Genomic DNA, 22,143 nt, shown 5'->3' with positions numbered 1-22,143 from the left:
CCATCAGGTCCAGTCGTGTCCGACTCTGGAGTTGCGGCGCTCATCTCGCTCTATAGGCCAAGGGAGCCGGCGTTTGTCCGCAGACAGCTTCCGGGTCATGTGGCCAGCATGACAAAGCCGCTTCTGGCAAACCAGAGCAGCGCACGGAAACGCCATTTACCTTCCCGCCGGAGCGGTCCCTATTTATCTACTTGCACTTTGACATGCTTTCGAACTGCTAGGTGGGCAGGAGCTGGGACCGAGCAACGGGAGCTCACCCCGTGGCAGGGATTTGAACCGCCGACCTTCTGATCAGCAAGCCCTAGACTCTGTGGTTTAACCCACAGCGCCACCTGGGTCCTATAGGGGGTCATAAATGTCATTCTATGGCAACGTGATCCAGGATTAGCTGTTGTGCTCTCTCTGTTTACAGGAGTCTGCCTGCTCCCCAAATGTTCTGCTTGTATATTTGCACATCTGGTTGTTTAAAAACATGTCTCTAGCACTTTCTCATTATAAGGAATAGGACTCTATAACGTCCTCTGAACTTTATAAATCTCAAGAAAGTCATTTTTGTAACAACATCAATACCGCCGCCTGCACATGTATTCAAACAACAAAATCTTCTGATGGAATGAGTGAATTTTTACTCCTTTGACTGCCTATATTGTAATACATGGCAGAATCTGGTTACAATATTGTATTTGTTGTTAAAGGAACAAATTTATTGGGCCAGATTCTACTGGTATATGCGAGCTGCTGGGTTACACAAAAAAACTTAAATCAGGCAGAATGGAAAGCCAAACTTTAATTGGTCGGATTCCTTTACACACAAGTCTACGATATACGAAGTGCAATGTTGGCTACAAATGATCACAAATGTCTCCATTCTGCAGTTGGATTCATAATATCATTGGAATGTGAGCAGAATGCCTATTAAACTTGAAATTTTCAGAGAACTGCACTAAATCATGAAGATCTTTATATAAGCCATTTCCCTTTACTTGAAACTATGATAAAGATTGAGAATTCCCAGAATCTGTCTCTTCAAAAACCACAAATAGCAGCTGCTTCACACATTACACAAATACTGCATTTTTTCCATCTTGCGCAAATGTGATGAGCAACACTGGCTTGCTAGCCAATGTATCTCCTATGGTTGAAATACTGTGGTATTGGTTTTTTCCCCAGTTTATACATAAAAAGTTTCAGGTGTGCAAGATTAAAAGGTTTTTTTAAAAAAAAATCTAACATCTGTGAAGGAGCAGCAAGCAGGTGATAGGTGGTATGTGTTCATGATAATTTTTCCTTGCGAATTCCCAAATAATCTCCAACACGGTTTCATTCTTCCCGTGGTGTTGCCAAGCACCTGCCGTTACAAGCTCATAAAGATCTCCTGAGTTTTATATTGCTATCTAGGGCATACCAGCGCTTTGAAAAATGAACCTCTACCCTGTCAGCTTTCTGACAAAGCAGGGGTAAACTTTGATTGGCCAGATTTCTTTACCCTTACTCATTAGTATTACTAATTGCATCCTACCACCCCATTTCCCAGCATCACCTTCTCCTCCATAAGGTCGCTCGGTTTTCTTTGACTCACTCATAGAGAGGAACTACAGTATTAGCTCTCTCGGGAGAAGAACCTTTGTTCCTTTCCTTTAAAATAATAAATAATAATAATCTGGCTGTCCTGCAAGAGGGCTAGAAGCTGACCCTATTGATTTCAATAGACTTGAGTGTTACCATGAGCCAACGGCATTTCATTGCCTAGCAACCGCGTGCACCCCACTGCTCAAGGTTACTATAGCAATGGCTGTCTAATGCCAGCTTGCTATCAGAGGGATGATCAAGAGCATCTGCCCCTCTTAATGCTGTAACTTCAAGGGTTTCTCCTCTTCCTTCCCCGTCCTCTCTTTCATTTTGTATTGTTAAACTAATGCGTCATGAAGACTCTGGAGATTCACTCTCGAGAAGAGCTGGTGATCCAATATATCCTTTGTCTAGCCGGACACATATAACGGAGGCAACGGTACCAAACAGCTGCTCTCCTCGCATCGCTCACAGCGACACGACTGACCTGCAGCCAATCATCTTTACAGGCTTTATTTAAGAGCATGGGCGATGTCAAGGCGGCACTCTGCAATTTAGCTTTAATTCCTGTTCATACACGTGCCAAAAGATTAAAGATTTAAAATAAACACAGAGGAATGAACCACTTCTGGCTCTTCAGCATTCTATCCATTATTTGCTATTGGGGGGGGGAGGTGTTTTCATAGCAAACACCTCCCTCCCCTCCACCCCCCAAAAATATGACTTTAGGTGCTTTAAGTGTGAAGAGTTTATGGTACTGCAAAAGCTAAAACTGCAGCCTAACCTGGAAAAAGAAGTAGCTGCAACCGTCTGTCACCCAACTTAAATCCCTTTGATTTACTACTAGGCCAGTTTTTGCCAACATGGTACCCTCATGGTATTTTGGACTCGTTTCCAATAGCCTCGGCCAGCATGGTGGTATTTCCTAGTGGTGAGAACTGTAAGTGTGGAATTTCATGTCAACTTCCCTCAAGGGCAAGTCCCACTGGGCACATTGGGGCTGGGCCAACTAACAAACAGGTGTGGAACATTGCAGTCTGAGTGCTTAAGAACCTTTTTGCCAACTAACAAACCTGCATGCCTGGCTCACAACTTGTGTGTGTGTGTATTTGGAAGTTTGCGTGCAAAAAAATACTTACAGTTTTCTCTGAAATCTCCTTTACATATGAAAGTATGACAAGCTGGTCACAGAGAGGTGCAATTCCACTGATGTAAAATTCAGTGTTGAACTGGGAAACTGAATAACGAAAACAAAAACAAAAAAGGAAATGGGCTTCAATATTGACCTTAACTAAGAGTTGTATTATCATCATAAAGAACCATCCATATACATAGTCCCTGAAGCAGACTAATGAATTTTGTAATCCTAACATTTATGCTAATAAATTCCCAGAGAAATAGATCAGTATTTGTCTTTTAAACATTTTACATGTTGTTTTGCTTGTTACAAATTCTTTTTAAAAAAATATAATCTTTATTGATTTTCACACTTAGTACTTCATATACATACTATATTGCATATACACACCATGTTACATATACATACTAAATTACACTTTAGATGTCTCCTTTATTCATCAGCTTTGACTTCCCTTCTCCTTTCTTCTGTCTTCTTTATGTCCATTCTTAATTTTCCACATTGTCTTTTCCAGTTTTATATATTTTAATTCCATTTACATACAACTATTTATACCTTGTCTATATATCAATAAACCCTTGTAGATATACCATGCTTGTTATCTATTTATATATTGTTTGTTGGTTGTATTAATTAATTTAAGTTCATTCTATTTCCTGTTATTTTATTATGATGGTAAAAAGTGTGCACGTTTGAGGCATGGCTGGGACCACACAAGTCTTTAAATCCTGGGTGTGCACAGTGGAATCCAATATGTCTTCCCAGTAAGGGAACTACAGTTCGCTGCAAAGCAATCCATTTTTTGGATTGGTCCAATGATTAATAATGAGGGAAAAAATGATTACCAGTATTAATGAGGGACCACTGTTGAAACCTACCATGAGTTGAAGCTGTAGCAATCCACCCATACATTTCATTGTTCTGACTAATTTACATACTACTTGCATGAATACAAAGGACATGGAAGAGGTCCACTGTGGATGAAGCTTCAGGAGACAGGCTGGACTGCCATTAATAACATACAGATTCTCAATTTAAAAAAATAGCTAAGTGTTCTTTCTAAATCCAGTATCCGTATTTCCCAACCAAAATACAGCTTTGCTATAATCAACGAAACCTATAAAATCCACTCAACTAGCACACATCTTTGCCAGGCAGATGCATTTTTGCTAGAGTTTTTATAGGAGGCATCAAGAACAAGGCAATCAATGAATTGAAAAATGAAAAAGGAGAGATAAAAGGTGGAAATTATGACATTTCCCCCTAAATGTGAAAAGGAAAGAGAAGCAAGTTTTGCACCTAACGCCACCTTTTAACAGTGTCAAACAGTGTTTTATTTTCCTAGACATAAACCCAGCATTATCTTGTAGCACCAATCAAAAGATGCTTAACAAAGTTCAGGCAGGAAAATGTTTTCCTTTTTGTCCCATGAAAACTACTGCAGCACCACGATAGAATGAGAAGGTGAGGAAACGTTACTTCCCAGTACTGTGCTCCAGAGATAGCAAAACTTAAAAGGCAAGTGTTCAGGGTTTCTACCTCCCCCACCCGCTGCGGAACAAAGCGGCGAGCCAGTGTAAAATACATTTATATAATGCCAAACTAGAATATACTGTTATCACCATTAGACTTGTGCTGCATCAGACACACAATTCAAGTGCAACAGTTAACTTTAAGTGGGAATTATTGGCTACTGTCAGATGCTGTGGGATGTAGCAGGAAGGACTTAGAGCATCGGTCTCCCTCTGTCACACAGAGAGACTGTAACAAAAGCATTGCCCTATAAAGACAGGATAGTCAGGTTTCCAACAGTCTGTCCAGAGAGAGGGAAAGAGAGGCAGCCCTGCCCTGGTAGCTACCTCTGGAAGAGCTTAATTTCTTGAATGCTACTGACAGCACTATACTATAGAGCCCATTCAGATGGCGAATGCAATCACAAGTCTAGTCTTACATTCTCCGCCTAACAAACTACCACAGGGCCGCTACGTGGTTTGAACGCACACATCTCTGCATCTCCTGGCTATGTTTGGAAGACATCACAACTGTATTCTGAGGATCTTCTTCACTTGCAAACAATTTAAACGATCAAAGTATTCAGGTGCATGCTTGCCCTGTGTTTGGAAACACAGTGGGCAGAAATGAATGGGAGCAATTGGTGGAGCTGGGTAAGGTGGCTCTGCTTACCGTGTTTCTCCTAAAATAAGACACCGTCCTATATTTTTTTCCGCTCAACAAAACACAGTATGGCTTATTTTCAGGGGATGTCTTATTTTAACCGCGTCGCATCGGTACGCTGCATAGCCACGCCTATCCAGGCTGTTTTAATGGGAGGTACCACGTCACTATGGCTTATTTTCGGGGTATGGCTTATTTTTGGGGAATGGCTTATATTTCGCAAATGCATAGAAATCCTGCTATGGCTTATTTTATGGCTATGTCTTATTTTAGGAGAAACAGGGTACCTGGCTTCTGAACACTGCAGGATAAAGGTGGGTGGGCAAGGCCATCATGGTACCCCTCCTCCTATCATTGACTGGCCAAGATACCCAATGCCAAGAGGCCAGGTGAACAGTGCAAAAGAACCCATTGGTCTCGAAAATACCGTATTTTTCGCTCCATAAGACACACTTTTTTCCTCCTAAAAATTAAGGGGAAATATCTGTGCGTCTTATCGGGCGAATGGTGGTCCCTGGAGCTGAATTGCCCAGGGGCCAAAAGCAGATGGTGCTTTTTATTTTACAAAGAGAAAAAGGGGTGTTGAAAGGACCCTGCTCAGCAGCTGATCAGCAACAGATCGGGAGAGAGATAAGTCCCGGCTCCCTTTCAGCCCCACCCTCCATTGTTGAATGTGCTGCAGAGGGAGGTTGTTTGTTTCCCCAGCGACATGTGACTGGCTGATTAGATTATCTGTCTGAAAACTGTAGAAATGGCTTCCTTTCCTTCAGAAGCTGCAGAAATGTGAGTTAAACCCCATAAAAATGGGGCTTTTCCTCTTTGCTTTTTCCCCTTTGCAAAAGGAGCTTTGCTTTTCTCCCTTTGCAAAAAAGCTGCAAAACTTTTAGCTGATCCTAAAAAAAATAACAACCAGGGCTTTTCCCTTTGCAAAAAAAGCTACAAAACTTTTAGCTGATCCTAAAAAAAACCCCAGGGCTTTTCCATTTGCAAAAAAGCTGCAAAACTTTTAGCTGATCCTAAAAAAAAAACCCAGGCCTTTTCCCTTTGCAAAAAAAGCTGCAAAACTTTTAGCTGATTCTCAAAAAAACAAACAGGGCTTTTCCCTTTGCAAAAAAAGCTGTAAATCTTTTAGCTGATCCTCAAAAAACCAGGGCTTTCCCCTTTGCAAAAAAAGCTGCAAAACTTTTAGCTGATCCTCAAAAAACAGGGCTTTTAGAGGAGGAAAACCAGAAAAATATTTTTCCCCTTGTTTCCTCCTCTAAAAATGAGGTGCGCCCTATGGTCCGGTGCGCCCTATGGAGCGAAAAAATACGGTATGTAAGATGGTCCTTACTCTAGAATAGCAAGCCCCTTGAACTACAGGGCTGCTCTGGACCAAATCATTTGTCAACTTTTGTAGCCTCTCTACAAAACTAGGGAAGGGACATAGCTCTGTGGCAGAGCAGCTGCTTTCGCATGCAGAAGGTTCTGAATTCAGCCACAGGAATCTTCCGACAGGGCTGGGAAGAACTCTCTTTTCTGAAACCCTGGAGGGCTTCTGCCAGTTAATCCTGAGCTAGATGGACCGTTGGACCGACTCATTGTAAGGCAGCTTCCCATGTTCCTACATAAACATATTTTGCACCTTTTTAAAGTTTATGTGCATCCTTACAGAGAGGAGAGGAGAGGAAGTACTGCAGCTGTGATACGAAACAAGGTATGAAAAAGTTGAATAAACGGGAGTGGGTAGGGCTGCGCATCAAAGACACTCCTCCCCTGGGAGGGCCAGTCATGCAAGCAAATGCCGTATATGAGCCAGTCCACAATGCACTTGATAGGCTACATTTTGTCAATAACAAAATCGCAACTGGTCACTGGGGGTATCTTGTATCATTGGAGAAGATTATCATATATCATGAACTGCCTCAAGTAAAAGCTTAGACGACTATGAATCAGGAGGAGATGTTCTGGTACGACACGAGAATGTTAAGCAAGATGCCCCTAAATGATATAAAGAAAGGCATCGTAGTCTCTGTTACAACGTGGATAAATGACAACCTTCCCCCCAGCCTCATCCAGCCCCTGTTTAAAGGAGTGATGTTCAGAGCATTCAACGGAGCTGAAGTGCTGTGAACTGAAACCAGAATGGGAAATCTCAAACGGATTGTTAGAAGCTAAGTGAGATAAAGCACTGATCCTCAAATATGTAAGGAAGACTCTGTGCTGGAAGACGGAAGATAAAGAAGCTGTCTCCACAAATACTCCACCCTTACAATATGTGTCTGGCCAGATTTATGACAGCGTTGCTCTTCTTCGGCACTCTCCCCGCCCTCATTATCTTGGCAAATCTAAGGAATATGTTTAAACGGCCTCTGTTATCCACTCATATGCTACAGTGGTGGGAATCAGACGACCACGTGTGAGACAGAGCAATGTCTTTCCACACATGCAGTCAGAGAAGCACAAACATGGTCATCCAAGGCAGTCTTCCAGACATTGCAGCATACAGGCCACACCAGCTACATAAAGGATTACTGGGTGGTTTTGTTGTTGTTTTGTTGTTTGTTTGTTTTTGCCTATTAGAGGGTTCCTACCAAGAAGATACTTGAGAACATTACTTTTTATTTCTTTGTTTACATTTAATTATTTTTTTAAAAAATATATTCCACCTAAACATTAGGAAGAACTTCCTGACAGTGAGAGCTGTTCGGCAGTGGAATTTGCTACCAAGGAGTGTGGTGGAGTCTCCTTCTTTGGAGGTCTTTAAGCAGAGGCTTGACAGCCATCTGTCAGGAATGCTTTGATGGTGTTTCCTGCTTGGCAGGGGGTTGGACTGGATGGCCCTTGTGGTCTCTTCCAACTCTATGATTCTATGATTCTATATGAACACAAAACACAAAGAAAACACGCCCCCGCAACCCAGAGCAGGCACATTTGGAACAAATACGTAAATCCCAAAAGCCAAGGACATACATACAAAAAAAGGAGGTAAGTATGACAGAGTTACATTAGCGGATTACATACTATCTTAATATTGTATTGTTTCCTGGCTGAAGTGACTGCCAAACTATGCCCGTGAAAGCAAAAAATCACCATAGGTGGGTAAACATTGATGGCAGTGAAAGGAAATGAAGGGCATTGTTTAGGAAGCAAACAAAAGAAGACCAAACAGATTCCAAAGTGTCATATTCCTTTTGTCTTCACGCTACTCTAATTTTTTTTTGGGGGGGGGTAATTTTTTTTAATAAAGCAATTTGCCATACTTTGCAATTCCACAGCCCTAAATCTACCCCTACAAAGTATTTCCAAGTGAAATGTTGCATGCACTGGATTATGCTTCTGCAAATGAGGCTCACATTTGAAACAAAACAAAAAAAGATGACATTATTTTTAGCAGCTATTTGCAAGAAGCTTTTCTGCAAATTAATGGCAAACATGCCATACTCATACCTATTTCCACGTAACGGCTTGGCAGATCTCGCACTTCACTGGCATGTCGCTCTTTCACTGAGCATATCTGTAAAATAAAATCATTATGTTAGTTAATTGTGATTAGCTACCTTAGGAAATAGAGAGAGTTCATTTATAAACAAACAAACAAACAAACAAACAAACAAACAAACAAACAAATATTTGTATTCCCCCCCTCCCTGGCCAAGGCCGGGCTCAGAGCAGCTAACATCATAAAAACAACACAATATGCATAAAAACAGATATCAACTAATTAAAATACATATTAAAATTAATTCAGACAATTAATTCAGACTATATATAGGCAAAGCCTCCCAAGAACTTGCAAACGTGATGATTACAAGATAGCATTTTAATAAACAGATGCAGGAAAGAGCTACAAATAAAGCAAGAGAACATCTCAGGAGAAAATGGAATTCTAGAAAAGTTTGAGCAACTTTCTCCAGTCTCCCCTTCATCAGATGCATCTGAAAAGATTCTTGTCTAGGAAATCTGATGCCATCAAAAATTTGGTAGCCTTTGAGACGCTACAAGACTTGGCTATTTTTTTCACTACAGGGTAATTACCCGCCCCCGCCCGCCCCCCCAAAAAAACTTTCCATGCTGCTAATTGCACATTAACACTATGAATAACAAAATGTCAACCCCATTTATATTAATAAACCCTTTACTATCTTGGAAAATGGTTACTTTTACAAATGAGTTATAAAAACACTTCCAGAACTTTACAATGCGTAAGAATTTTTTAAAGCCTTAAATTTTGATGCTTCTTACGGTGCATGTGTCTAATTAGATGTAAGTCCCAATGCCTGAAATTAGACTTACTTCAACCTAAGTGTGTATAGGATAGCAGTCGTAGAAAGTTATTTATCTTCTTTTGGCTTTCCATTCTGTCTTATGGATAAGAAATTAACAGCTGACACTGCTGCTTTATGTTGTCTCTGATAAATCATGCATTCAGGATCCCAGTTTCAGGTTTCACTCCCCACTGAAGTAAGGCCTAATGACCAATTGTTGCCCAAATGCCCATGTTAAGTACTTCCTGCCTGGACTAAGCAGAGCGAATGAATTTCAGGACTCTCTTTTAACAGCTCTTGAAGACAAAGAAAGGAGGATCAGCCCGCAGCCTTGCCTATTGCACACGCTCAGAGAAATCCGCCTGACCACTGGGCATTTGTCATTATTCCTTCTTATGAAGGTCAGCCCAATGACATTTCTATGGCAGCAGGAGTTCGCCACACAGTAGTCAAATCAAATTCTCTTCTCCCCCACCCCTATCGCCTTCGCTTTTCAGAAATAATCCTCTGTTTGTCTGTGATAGCAGCAAGCATTTATTACAAAGACAGGTAATTGTACCTTTACTGAATTTCCCCAGCCAATAATCAGTGTTAAATTATCTTTCCAGCAAAGGCTGCAGGGATACATATCAGGACGAAGGTTTATATCGTCTCGGGGCACGTTGGTGATTCTTTGCTTAGCTATCACGTCGAGTATCTTCACGCCCTGCAAGTTTAACACACAGCAAGAGAATTCAGTGTGGCACCACATACACAAACCATGGTCCAGAAATATCATATTACAGGTTGTGCTAAGGTGGCAGCACAGGCCTACTGGCAGGCTCAGAAAAGGATCCTGGCAACTGTGTACAAAGAGCTAGAGCCAGCTGAAGGAAACTGCCCATATTGGTCTGTCTCTGCCACAGCAAACTATCCTTTTGCTTGAAAGGACATGAATGAGCAAGTCAGGCAGGCAGTGACAACTTAAATCTCTGCAGGCACAGTGTGCTATCAGGACTGGCATATGCATAAAAACATCTTCATCCAAGAGCCAAATGCACTGTAACACTTCTTTATAAAATTTAGAGGATGATTTATCTGCCACTCCTTCAATTGTTATTTATTTTCATTTTACAAATTATGACAAATTAGTTTTTTTTGCATCTCATACATGTGCTTGTTGTAGAAGGCAACTTTCCCCTTGACCATCTTTGGCTATTCTATGGAAATACAGTGGTGAAATCTTATTCTGGTTCTTACAACCATCTCTGCCACTGGCACCTTCTCTTCAAAATGACACAACTAAAGCCTCTATTCTTCAAGGATCTACTGGGTTTAGATGTGACAGCTGAACAGGAGCCTCCCTCGAAATGAATGCAGAATACCACATCACAAAGAAGCCACATATATTTATAAAATGAAGTAGCACTTTAATCTGATACTAAGCCCATTTACTCAGGAACAGCCTGTGATTTCATAACACAAATGTGGTTAGCAACAACCTAATTTGCGTATTTGTCTTTTAAATTTCTAGGCTTTTGTGTATTACAGCCCAGTCTTGCTTAAAAAAAGAAAGAGGTGCTATCTTCCACCTAAAGGACAGAGTGGGGCAGAAACAAACAAACCCACACTTGGAAGTGGCGCATTTCTTTAAGAAATTTGGGGGAGGGAGAGCCGTTTTGCAGACGCAGCTTCTTGCGTTCTGAGTCTGCTCCTCCCCTCTCACTCACAGGCCTCTTGGCACTCAGTGAAAGCTAAGGGACACCTGCAGGGAAATGGACTCAGCTAAAATGTTTTTTTATAGAATGCCAGTTACGGAAGAAGTCTAAAAGCGCTAAACCGCTATGAGTACAAATGTGAAGAAAATGCAGTATAGCAGTAGTTGTAGGTCTAGCAATCTTCAGGCATACAATCAACATGAGTGAGAAGGAAGTGTTGTCAGCATCAGTGCCATGAAGGTACCGGGTATATTTATCTCAGCTTCACCCCAAACCTTCCCATCTCCTTTGGCTCCACCCCCAAATCTTGAGCATTGAGGCAGAAGGTGTTGTTGGGCACTGGGTATTGTTTAGGGGTTTTTGTTGTTGCTGCTGCTGGTGGTGGTATTCAATTTCTGTGTCTTTATTTTTAGGTGTTATAACGATTTGTGTGGAAATTGTTCCGTTATGGCTGTGTGCTTTTTGATGTGTTGCATTAATTGTCTATGACTACTTCTGTTAGGTTTGTAATTGTGGGGAGGATTTTGAGTGTGTTCAGTTGGGGTCCCAAAGAATCTCCTTGTCAAAGGAGCGGACATGGCGGGGATGGAGATACTGGGGAAGTGGTTGGTGTGAACACCCCTGCTTTCCCTCTGTGTTCCCACATGTATTCTTTGAATGCCCGAACGGGGCTTCAATCAGGGCTCATTCTGCAATTTAATCTCTTGAATGTCCTCTCTCAATATCATTATTTACACATGGATTAAAGATTATGACTTGTGGGCTCAGGTGGAGGGCAACAATTTCAAGTAGGCACTTCCCTTGTAACCTTTGTGTTTGCTACATTTTAGGTTGCTATTTTCTGACTCCTGTTTTTAATGTAATTAAACATACGGTTATCTTAATGCATGAAATGTTAACTTGTGGCCACTTGGGCATTGGAAAAGAGATAGGAAAATAAGAGAGATTTTGAAACACTGAACATCAAGAAAAATCAAACATATCAAGACATCCAGTGCAATGGCAATTTAGAAAATTTACCCATTCACATAATGAAAACAGCTAACTCTGAAATACCTACCATATTATTGGCCCAAGCAATCAGGTTTCCTCTCCATTTAACATTTCTGATATTTCCCTCTCCTTCGTGTAAAACTGAAGGTTTCCATCTGTTCATCCATGACTTTTCATATAAAAACAACTAGAAAAAAGAGTCGCAAGAATTTACAACACTTTTGATAAAAGATAGGTACAAAAGGAATCTTTTTTTTTTTACTTTTGTCATTTTACTCAGTCGTTCATGAGATTTAATACAAAATGGACACAGCAAAAAAAGGAAAAGCTTCTAATTTACAACCAAGTTAGTTCCAACTCAAAAATTGGTATGAAGAACAAACAAAACCTTTTCCAGTGTACAGTAAGTGGTAGAATAACAAATTTAAAAACACAGGCATGCTTCTCATATAATGTGGAGCCCTCCTTTTTAGTGTTTTGTGCAGGTGTGCGCCACCCTACCCAATCTTCCTTCACTATGGCTGCGAGGAGATTTGAACCATTCACTTCAATTTTCAAGCAGCTGTGGTTTCCTGTTACAATGAACTAGAAACTGTAGTTAGTACAAACCATCCAGGATTATTAACCACGATTTGAAGATGACCTGCCTAAAAAAACAGTGTTAACACTTAGCATTGTTTACCCAGAAACCACAGTTGGTTGAATGGAAGCTGCCAATAACTTCCTTGCGAGCATGAAGGAAAGGGGAAGAGGAACATAACGCTTTCAGCCTCAGCCAAATGGTCAGGGATGGATGACAGTTAGGTCCAGAAACATAAGGAGGGCCACAGTTTAGCCCCTCCTGACTTACAAGTACCTCAATCATCAGGAGCAGCTTTCTGCTGGGTATCGGCAACCATCTGCAAAAGGCAGTGGGAACTCACCAAAAATCAGGTTCTCACCTTGCGTGAACAGAAGTGCTTTCTGCTGGTCTGAAGCCACCATTGGATACAACCCAAGGAGTCCTGGTATTCTCACCTCTTCACAGCGTAGACAACAAATGCACCCTCTCTCCTCAACACATTATAAGCCTCACATATAACGCTTGTGTTCCACTACTGATACCTGATCGTGCAGGTTCCCAGCTCACATGGTCTTCTTTCCCCTTCCTTTTTATGGGAGAGAAATGTGCAAACTGGGCGCCGTAGCAATTGGTTATTTATATCAAGTCCCTGCTTCATACAAAAGGCTTTTCTCTACAGCAGCGATTTACAAGCTGTGGAGCAGAGATACTTGGCTGGGGTCTGCTGAGCTTTGAAAGTCATGCTCCTTGTCTAGCAGTGCACACTTACTGTCCCAGACTGGTTGGAAACAGAGGAACAGTGGGAGGGAAGTGCTGGGGAAACCACAAGGGAAGAAGGCTCAGAGCCTGGGCAGTGGTGGTGGGACGAAGATGAGTAGTCAGAGGGAGAAGACAAAAAACCACTAGTAACAGAGCCCAAAACTACAAGAGTCAGCATGTAGGCATCTGCAAAAATAAAAATTAAGAAGTTTAAAAAGGGTCCTCATACTTAAAAATGGATGGCAATCACTGCTCTACAAAAAAAAACCAGAGTTCTTTTTTATCCTCAAAACTTTAAAAAAGTGGTTGTCAGGCTGCAAGAAAGGAAACAGTAGGGGAAAGCAAGATTCCTGGGATATCTATTACACCTTGTTTGTGTAACCCCCCTTCCACTGGATGTTGGCCCTTTTAGAGGGGGGGGAGACATAAAGAAATTTTATATAAAACAGCTATTACTCAACTGCTTATTTTGGCTGAGATGAATACAGCGTGCCTATTATATATACAGCCACAAGATGGTACCAAAGGACAGATATTTCAGCTGAAGCAGTTCAGAAACAAACTTCAGGACTGGTCACTGCAAATAAAACTGAGGAAACTTGGTAGAAACGGCAACGACCACCTGCCACAGAAAGCAGAAGCTCGCATTCCAAATTACATCAGTTTTGGAACACCGGTAATTAAAAGTAGCTGAATCCCGTTGACTTCAGCAGAGCTAAATTCACTCCACTGAAACTAACACAGCAATTGTCCGGTGGTGGAGGAGAAATTCCGTGGCAGGTTAACCTCAGCTTCCTAAGCCCTTCTGCTTTGCTCCAGTGAGGGCAGGAGACATCTTTTCCTTACCTTTTTTTGGTTGCCAATTATATATATTTTACTTTCCCTTCTCATTGCTCTGGGACTAGGGTAGCTAAGGGGTCCTTCTGGGGAGCGATGGCAGAAGAATGAGGGGGACCAAGGATCCTGTGGAACATTGGCTATCCCGGTACAACCCAAAACGCACTTTCCCCTGCCTACAGAAAACTACTGGTGGCGTCATGCCTAAACCCATAAGCTTATCACAGACACCCATGGGTGGGGAGGGGAGCTCCAGTACTGCAAGCGCTAACCCACCGGCAACCGCCCTCTCTGGACAACATCCAATGACCCCACGGCTGGCCTCTGATAATAGGATTTCAGCTTAAATCAATGCAGCTGATTAAACGAATTGTGGACTGGGTAGGGCAGTGAATTAGGAAACCAAATCATTTATGCACCAGCAGAACTGATGATTTCTTTCGCGTGATGTGGTATTTCCATAGTAGCGGAAGCTAAGGTATACAGCGTTTCTATTTTTCTTTGCAATATCTCGAATCCTTCTAATGGGGATGCCTACTATCTAAACCACAGAGCCTAGGGCTTGCCAATCAGAAGGTCAACAGTTTGAATCCCCACAACGGGGTGAGCTCCCGTTGCTTGGTCCCAGCTCCTGCCAACCTAGCAGTTCGAAAGCACGTCACAGTGCAAGTACATAAATAGGTACCGCTCCGGCGGGAAGGTAAACAGCGTTTCTGTGCATTGCTCTAGTTCGCCAGAAGCAGCTTAGTCATGCTGGCCACATGACCCGGAAGCTGTACACCGGCTCCTCAGCCAGTAAAGCGAGGTGAGCGCCACAACCCCAGAGTTGTCCGCAACTGGACCTAACGGTCAGGGGTCCCTTTACCTTTAATGTCAATGAGTGCATATGTGTTTAAATATTATCTATAAGCAGTCTTGAACTTGCTTGAGAGTAAGTACTGTGTGTAGTCTTAGGTTAGTCACTGATAATCCATATACTGAGAAATTATTAATTAATTGTCTCTTGTGATGGGGAAGAGCAACCCTAACTTGGTTGCAGTTTCGCCTGGCCTGAATGAAAGGCAGGGGTTTGTTTGTTTGTTTGTTTTGGTCTTTTTGCTGTTTCAGCTACATGTTGGTGCAGCAGAAGGACCCAAAACAGCCCCCCCCCCCCGGAGCTGGCCCTACTTAGAATTCAGCAGATCAGATCCATGCCCAACCCAGTTCCAACCTCCATGCCCCACTTTGGGACTGGCTCCCAAACTTTCTACAGCTGCATCCGGGGTCTTTGCTAGTGCAGTAGCAAGGAAATAGAATGAAGTTTTTTCTTCTTTTTCTTAAAAAAGAGGTCTTTATCTCAATATGCTTAAACTTTGTAAGAGAGTCAAGCACTAGTATTATGAAGAATTTATTAGACTTTTCAGATTGATGGCAACACTATGCCCAATTCCAATTTTATTTTAAAATGGAATGGAATAAGCAAAGTGCTATTTAAGTCAACAACCTACAAAGACTTGTAGTAGGCACTAAACTCTTACGCTTTTCACTTCATCTAATGGAGCCAATGAGCAATGCACAGAAAAAAGTGGGCTTGTTTCGGAGTTTTAGATTCACCTATATTATAACATATTTTGAGTTTTTTTAAATTTTATATCTTTATGTTGTGAGCCGCCATGAGATATCTGGATGAAAGTCAGTACACAACTTTAATAAATAAAAATAAATAAATAAATAAATAGCTATATTAATCTTTCCTGGGATATCTGGTAAACTCACTCATCGGAAACACTTATTTACATCCGGTAAAATTACTAGAGAACCACATATTTATTGTGGAATGAATAGAGGATTTTAATCATTTTAACTTCTCAATAATTTTAACACATTCTGATGGGCAGATCTGAAAGTTACATTTCACGCTATGAACCATAACATATACAAATTCAAAATAAAAAATTCCTTCCAGTAGCACCTTAGAGACCAACTAAGTTTGTTCTTGGTATGAGCTTTCGTGTGCATGCACACTTCTTCAGATACACACGAAAGCTCATACCAAGAACAAACTTAGTTGGTCTCTAAGGTGCTACTGGAAGGAATTTTTTATTTTTTAATTTTGTTTTGACTATGGCAGACCAACACGGCTACCTACCTGTAACTATATTCAAATTCAAATGCCTTATGAAATTCAAAACAAATTCCAGACATGGACCCAGCTTCGGAATATCAAATGCCCCTATTTTGCATAACATAATAATGACAAACATCTAAAATAAAATACTAAATGAAAATAGATCCAATGTTTGTACTTGAGTTACTTCAAACTAATTTAAATTCAATGTTGCTGCCAAAGGGGCAAGTAGTCATCCAAAACCACAAATATTAATATTTGTAAAGTTCTGTTTGTTTATACTTTCTTCATTATTAAAGCACACATGTCAACAGGAACAGTTTTCCTTACTCAGTAGTAGTATTAGCACAGTCTGATTCTCTACGAAGCCAGTGGAAATTAAAACACTGACTTGCCTTCTAAGAGCTTGTATACAATACACTTAGACATTTATTTTAATTAGGAAATTAGTTTTATCTCAGGGCAGCTGCTATCAGCATGCACATCAGGCAACGATTTCGGAGATTCATAAAATTGAAGAATTGGAAGGGACCAAACAAACTGTTACCCCTAACAAACTGAAATTAAAGCTACCAAATTGAGGTTGGCTGGTGGGTACTTGGAAGAAAAGATGGCAGTGACCTCTTCATTCAGCAACTAACATGGATATGTAGTTGTTAAGAATGTGCACTTCTGATGCATCATATGCCCATGGGTTTTTCAACAAACAATGCGCTGGCAGGGGAAAGTAGCTTCACAGCAGAATCTGCCCCCCATCTATGCCAGGATGTCTGGATCTCAGGTCAACTTGTGACCCTCTAGATCAGGCATCCCCAAACTGTGGCCCTCCAGATGTTTTGGCCTACAACTCCCATGATCCCTAGCTAACAGGACCAGTGGTCAGGGATGATGGGAATTATAGTCCAAAACATCTGGAGGGCCGAAGGTTGGGGATGCCTGCTCTAGATGCTGCTCTTAATTGGCCCCAGCTGGCACAACCAATGGACAGAGATGATGCGACTTGGGAGTCTGGCAACAGGCCAATGATTGCCCACCACTGATGAGACAGCATCAGCGCATCACAGATACTTGAAGCTTGTGGGCTGCATGCTGTAAATCAAGAATTTCGGTGCGGGGGGGTAGAGACTCTACAGAGCAACTGGTCACACAGAAGCTACTGAAGATGCCAGACACAGCTCCATGGCGTTCCACAACTTAAGGCATGGGTAGGCAAACTAAGGCCTGGGGGCCGGATCTGGCCCAATCGCCTTCTAAATCCAGCCCGCAGATGGTCCGGGAATCAGTGTGTTTTTACATGAATAGAATGTGTCCTTTTATTTAAAATGCATCTCTGGGTTATTTGTGGGGCATAGGAATTCGTCCATTTTTTATTTTCAAAATATAGTCTGCCCCCCTCCAAGGTCTGAGGGACAGTGGACCGGCCCCCTGCTGAAAAAGTTTGCTGACCCCTGACTTAAGGGCTGCCACAGAGAATGCCTTTTCCCAGGGCACCTTCTCAAGCGTCTTGGCATAATGGAAGAAGAGGACCCGCCCCCTCTCTGCCCATCTTAACACCCAATGGGGTCTGCAGGGAAGGAAGGTGGTCTTTCAGCTCTTTTGAGCCTGAGTCATTCTGGGCTTTAAACACTTTAATAGGAGCACCTTGAACTGGGCCTCGAATTAAACAAGCAGCCAGCGCATCCAAGTAATCTGGCTGCTGCATTTTGGACCACTTGAAGTTTCTAAGTCATCTTTAAGGGCAGCGCCGCACAGAGCGCATTGCAGTACTCCAGTCTGGAAGCTACCAGAGCATGGAGTACAGCGGCCAAGGCGTTTCTGTCCAAAAGGGGTTGTAGCTGGTGAATCAACCGTAGCTGGAAAAGCACTCATCTCCACGGATGTCACCTGAGCCTCCAATGGCAGCACTGAATCCAGGAGAATCGCCAAACTGCAAACCTGTTCCTTCCAGGGACCATACAAGACAGGCTGTCTCTCCACCTCTTGGACATGAGAACTTGGGACACTTGTCTCTTTAGGATTGACCTTCTGTTTATTGGCCCACTTCCAGTTCATCACCACCTCCAAGCTGTCAACCTTTTTTTTTTTTTTTTGCATTGGGAAACAGCCATAGCTGTCAACTTTCCCTTTTTTGCAATGGGAAACGGCGCTGGAATAAGGGAATTTCCCGCCAAAAAAAGGGAAAGTTGACAGCTATGCTTTGGTCTGACACCTCAACTACCACTCTTGAGTCAGACGGAACAGAGAGCTAGAGCTGGGTATCATTTTCATTACACAGCCTTTGGTGAATGCTGAAGACACAAGAGAGCCAGTGTGGTGTAGTGGTTAAGAGCGGTAGACTAGTAATCTGGTGAACCGGGTTCGCATCTCCGCTCCTCCACATGCAGCTGCTGGGTGACCTTGGGCTAGTCACACTTCTTCGAAGTCTCTCAGCCCCACTCACCTCACAGAGTGTTTGTTGTGGGGGAGGAAGGGAAAGGAGATTGTTAGCCGCTTTGAGACTCCTTCAGGTAGTGATAAAGCGGGATATCAAATCCAAACTCTTCTCCTCTTCTTCTTCTTCTTCTTCACCCTGGCATTTTGCACCTGAAATGTGTATTTTGGAGGGGGGCAATCCTTATTTCTGTGGTTGTGAATTATTCTAAACTCTTTTAAACATTTTGTTCTTTTTGTTGTAACCCAGCCTGAGACCTTAGGGCGAAGAGTGGGTAATTAACAGCAAGAACAAGAAGCAGAAGTTGGTTAATTTATTTAGCTAATCTTCAACTCACCTATGGTATCGAATTGTCATTACCACTATACCGAGAGCAATTTAAACTCAATGAGAGCTAAGTACAGAGGGAGGAAAAGCTGTTTTCAAGAAAGGGTTGCTTCCCCCTCTTCTTCGCTGGAGAAAGTATTTTAGGGCTTTATTTCCCATAAATCCACATCCCAGCAGTCAGCATTCTCAGTACTTATATTTCAATAGCAGCTGTGGCAAAATCACTTCCTCGGCAATACGCTCCATTCGCCTATCTGTTTTCTGCTGGTAAATCTCTCTAATGCTTTGGGGCACTTAAGCTGCATGTCCCGTCCGCTGCTGTATGTATAGCAGATCATTACATAGCCAGAATAATGTGAAACAAGTAAATCCGGACAGCAGCACAGGCAATGCTAAGTTTTATCACCTTTTTCGTTGCTCACACCGGGAAGTGTGGACACTTTCATCCTACTGTTATCCTTGGAGCATCTTAATTTGGGGCTTCATAGAGCAATGGTTTACCAACAGTGGGCAGGATTAAGTGGAATTCCCAGAAGAGGTTTAGGGGGCCACGGGGGGCATCCGTGGGGAGGAGAAGGAGCGAGTTCCATTGCAGAAGAGGACTTAGAATCATAAAGCCACAGGCTTGTAGAGTTGTAGTCCAACCCCCTGAAATGCACGAATCCAAATCCCTGGGTGGGCTCCAACCAGCAACCTTCTGGTTAACAGCCAGAGGCACTGAACCATTGTACCACAGAGTCTTGCATAGCCTACAGGGATCATGTATCAATTCTGTCATCTGTATTGATGCAAATGTATTTTGTATAGCAAACTATTTAGCTGTATCCCCAGTATATTTTATCTTATTGCTATGGCTAGTGGCTGATACAAATAAAGTTCCTGTCTGTCTGTCTGTCTGTCTGTTTGTCTGTCTGTCTACAGGGAACTCTGGTGTTCCTTAGAAGCCAATTAGATGGATTTTGCAATGAGATAAAACAACACAAGCTTCTCACTATTAATGCTAATTGTCTCTTAAATTGTGTATAGAAGAAAGTTAGGTTTGCTCCAGAATGAGCTTGAAGATGACGGAGGGCACTAGGTCTAGGATGATCTCCCCCATCTCCACAATTACTCTGTCATAATCAGGAGGAAGTTTCAGGGGACAGTATTAATGGGGAAAGTATTTCTCATTTTAGGGATGGAAAAAGAGGGGGCACATAGGCATGCTGACTGCAGTGTCACCCCTTTTATTAACACTTCCTCACTAAGAAAACACTCTTCCCCTTAGATCTGCTTGCTGCTTAGTCCAAGAATGACCACTGCAAGGCAGAGCTTGCAAAGCAAATTTCAGTTACACTCAGAGAGACTTGGACAGCTGAACACCAGCATTATGTTTAGGATCATACTGACAGTCTCTTTTGTAAAGAACAGCGGTGAATCAGAGTACGGGTAGTGTTTCGATCTAATGGAGCTTGTCAAACAATTAACACTAGCGCTAATTACATGTAATCCCTGTCTCCAGAGTGCCTAGAGGAATCCTTCAGTCATCTAAATTAGAAGTTCAATTTTGGAAACAACATCAACGGGATGAAATTTAAATTGATCGTTTCCCTCTCTTGGAACTAAAATTAGCAGAACTGTTACAATTTAGAAAGCGCTTTAAAAGCACAGTTCATTGCAAGGTGGCAAATAGGTACATACCAAATGGCTGCATTTAAGCTATCAAGTCCCTATTAAATAAACTGTAGCAGATCACGAGCATCTTTTGGTGAGAACGGAGAGAGAAGCCAGGAAGCTGCATTTAAGCACAGCTCCCTGTTATATCTGAATCAGGGAATTATAGTTAATGGTTCCCAAGCAAACCAGGACAGGAAGCCATGGTTTAAGCTGGCTTCCAGATCCTGCCTTGCTTGGAAGCCATTAAGCATCATTTTCCAGTTCAAAGGCAAGGGGAAGCTATGGTTAATTGAGGACGCCCGCCCCCCCCCCCCCGCTCCAGCCTTCCCTGATCTTTCACATGATTCTCTTCTTGCAAAAATGTTAGGAGCCTGCTTGGAGGGAAAGACTGGTGTGCTCTTAAGAGGAGGGATCCAGTTCCCAATGGCTATTATCCCACCCACAATACTTCATATCTTCCAGGGCTCCTGGCAAGGAAAGATGCTCTGGTCTCTGGCTCAAATTATAAGACAGAGGTACCAAGATGGAGGGAGCAAACGAGGGATAAGACACAGCAGGGCGTATGGAAGGAGGAGATACCAGTTTCCGGTTTGGCTTCGGCACCACTCACTAGGCTCAGTTTTTATATTGGTGGGGGCAGCAAGGGTTTTTTGCACCACTGGCTTTCCTGTTGTAAATACACATGGATAGTGAGTCATGTAAACATTCTAATGGTCACTCATTTTAGACAGCAATTTCAGTAGCTAGAAGCTACTGAGGCAATAAAGGCGTACAACGGTTTAAGGCAAATCGACCAATACCTGGACAGAGATTGCCTTGGTATTTACTCTTACTTCACTTAAATGGGACCTCTCAGTATTTACTGACTGACATTTTACAGCTTACAAAGCAATCTGCCTTTCTTGTCTGGTACTCTTCATCTACCAACGCAACGCCAAACAGCTGACTATCCTGTTTCTAAAAATGGACTGTGCTGCAAACAGCATCCTGACAATTTAATAATTTGTCAGAGTGATCCAACCAGTTATTATGAAGCACATATTGTGGAGTTCAGAGGTAAAGGTCACCTACTTACTCACAAAGCAAAGATAGACCGGATTTGCTGACACTAAAAATCAGGGCAATTAAAAAACAACAACAATCCAAGACAGTACTTGGCAGATTTTACAGCAAACATACAAATTCCATCATTATACTTGAAATAACGGCAGCTGGATTTTCAGAATATTTTTGTCTTGACCCAGCTTACTTGCTACCCAAGATTTCTACTTCTTTTGGCCAAAGAAGCCGATAAATATAGATGTGAGTCTTGTGATGCATTAAAAGTGCATGAATTTGAGCCACTGTGGAGGAGTCTATCTATCTGGACGAGTTGGATCAGAAAGAACTTCAGCTCTTTCCTGCCCCTTTATAAATTCTAATATTTAGTAAGAAAATGCTAAGGACCACGTCACACGCTGGCAATTACTTATTTCAGGCTCCACAACTTGAGAGTCCCAAGATCAGCAGCAAATACATGTTCTTCAAAAACAAAAATTCCAAGCCAGTGAAGGGATGAAAGACATCAAACTCCAATTATCAACAGAACACCTCTCCAATTAATGTATTACCTTCAGCATTATAATTAACACAGGCAATGAGTAGT

At 42.1% G+C, this 22,143-nt stretch overlaps 1 protein-coding gene across 1 annotated transcript in view; it reads right to left on the bottom strand.

Annotated features, from left to right (window-relative positions):
- VPS41 (VPS41 subunit of HOPS complex) overlaps nt 1-22,143 on the bottom strand; it is a 113,638-nt gene that overhangs the window by 35,837 nt on the left and 55,658 nt on the right. The window contains exons 8-11 of the mRNA XM_033165151.1: nt 11,887-12,006; nt 9,689-9,835; nt 8,312-8,378; nt 2,709-2,806 (exon numbers count right to left, since the gene is read on the bottom strand). Of these exons, the coding sequence (XP_033021042.1) occupies nt 2,709-2,806; nt 8,312-8,378; nt 9,689-9,835; nt 11,887-12,006 (432 nt within the window). The remainder of the gene's footprint in view (nt 1-2,708; nt 2,807-8,311; nt 8,379-9,688; nt 9,836-11,886; nt 12,007-22,143) is intronic.

This window comes from Lacerta agilis, chromosome 12, assembly GCF_009819535.1.
Source record: "Lacerta agilis isolate rLacAgi1 chromosome 12, rLacAgi1.pri, whole genome shotgun sequence".
NCBI lineage: Eukaryota > Metazoa > Chordata > Lepidosauria > Squamata > Lacertidae > Lacerta > Lacerta agilis.
Note: the sequence above shows the minus strand (reverse complement) of the source record. Positions and strands in the feature narration are given on the sequence as shown.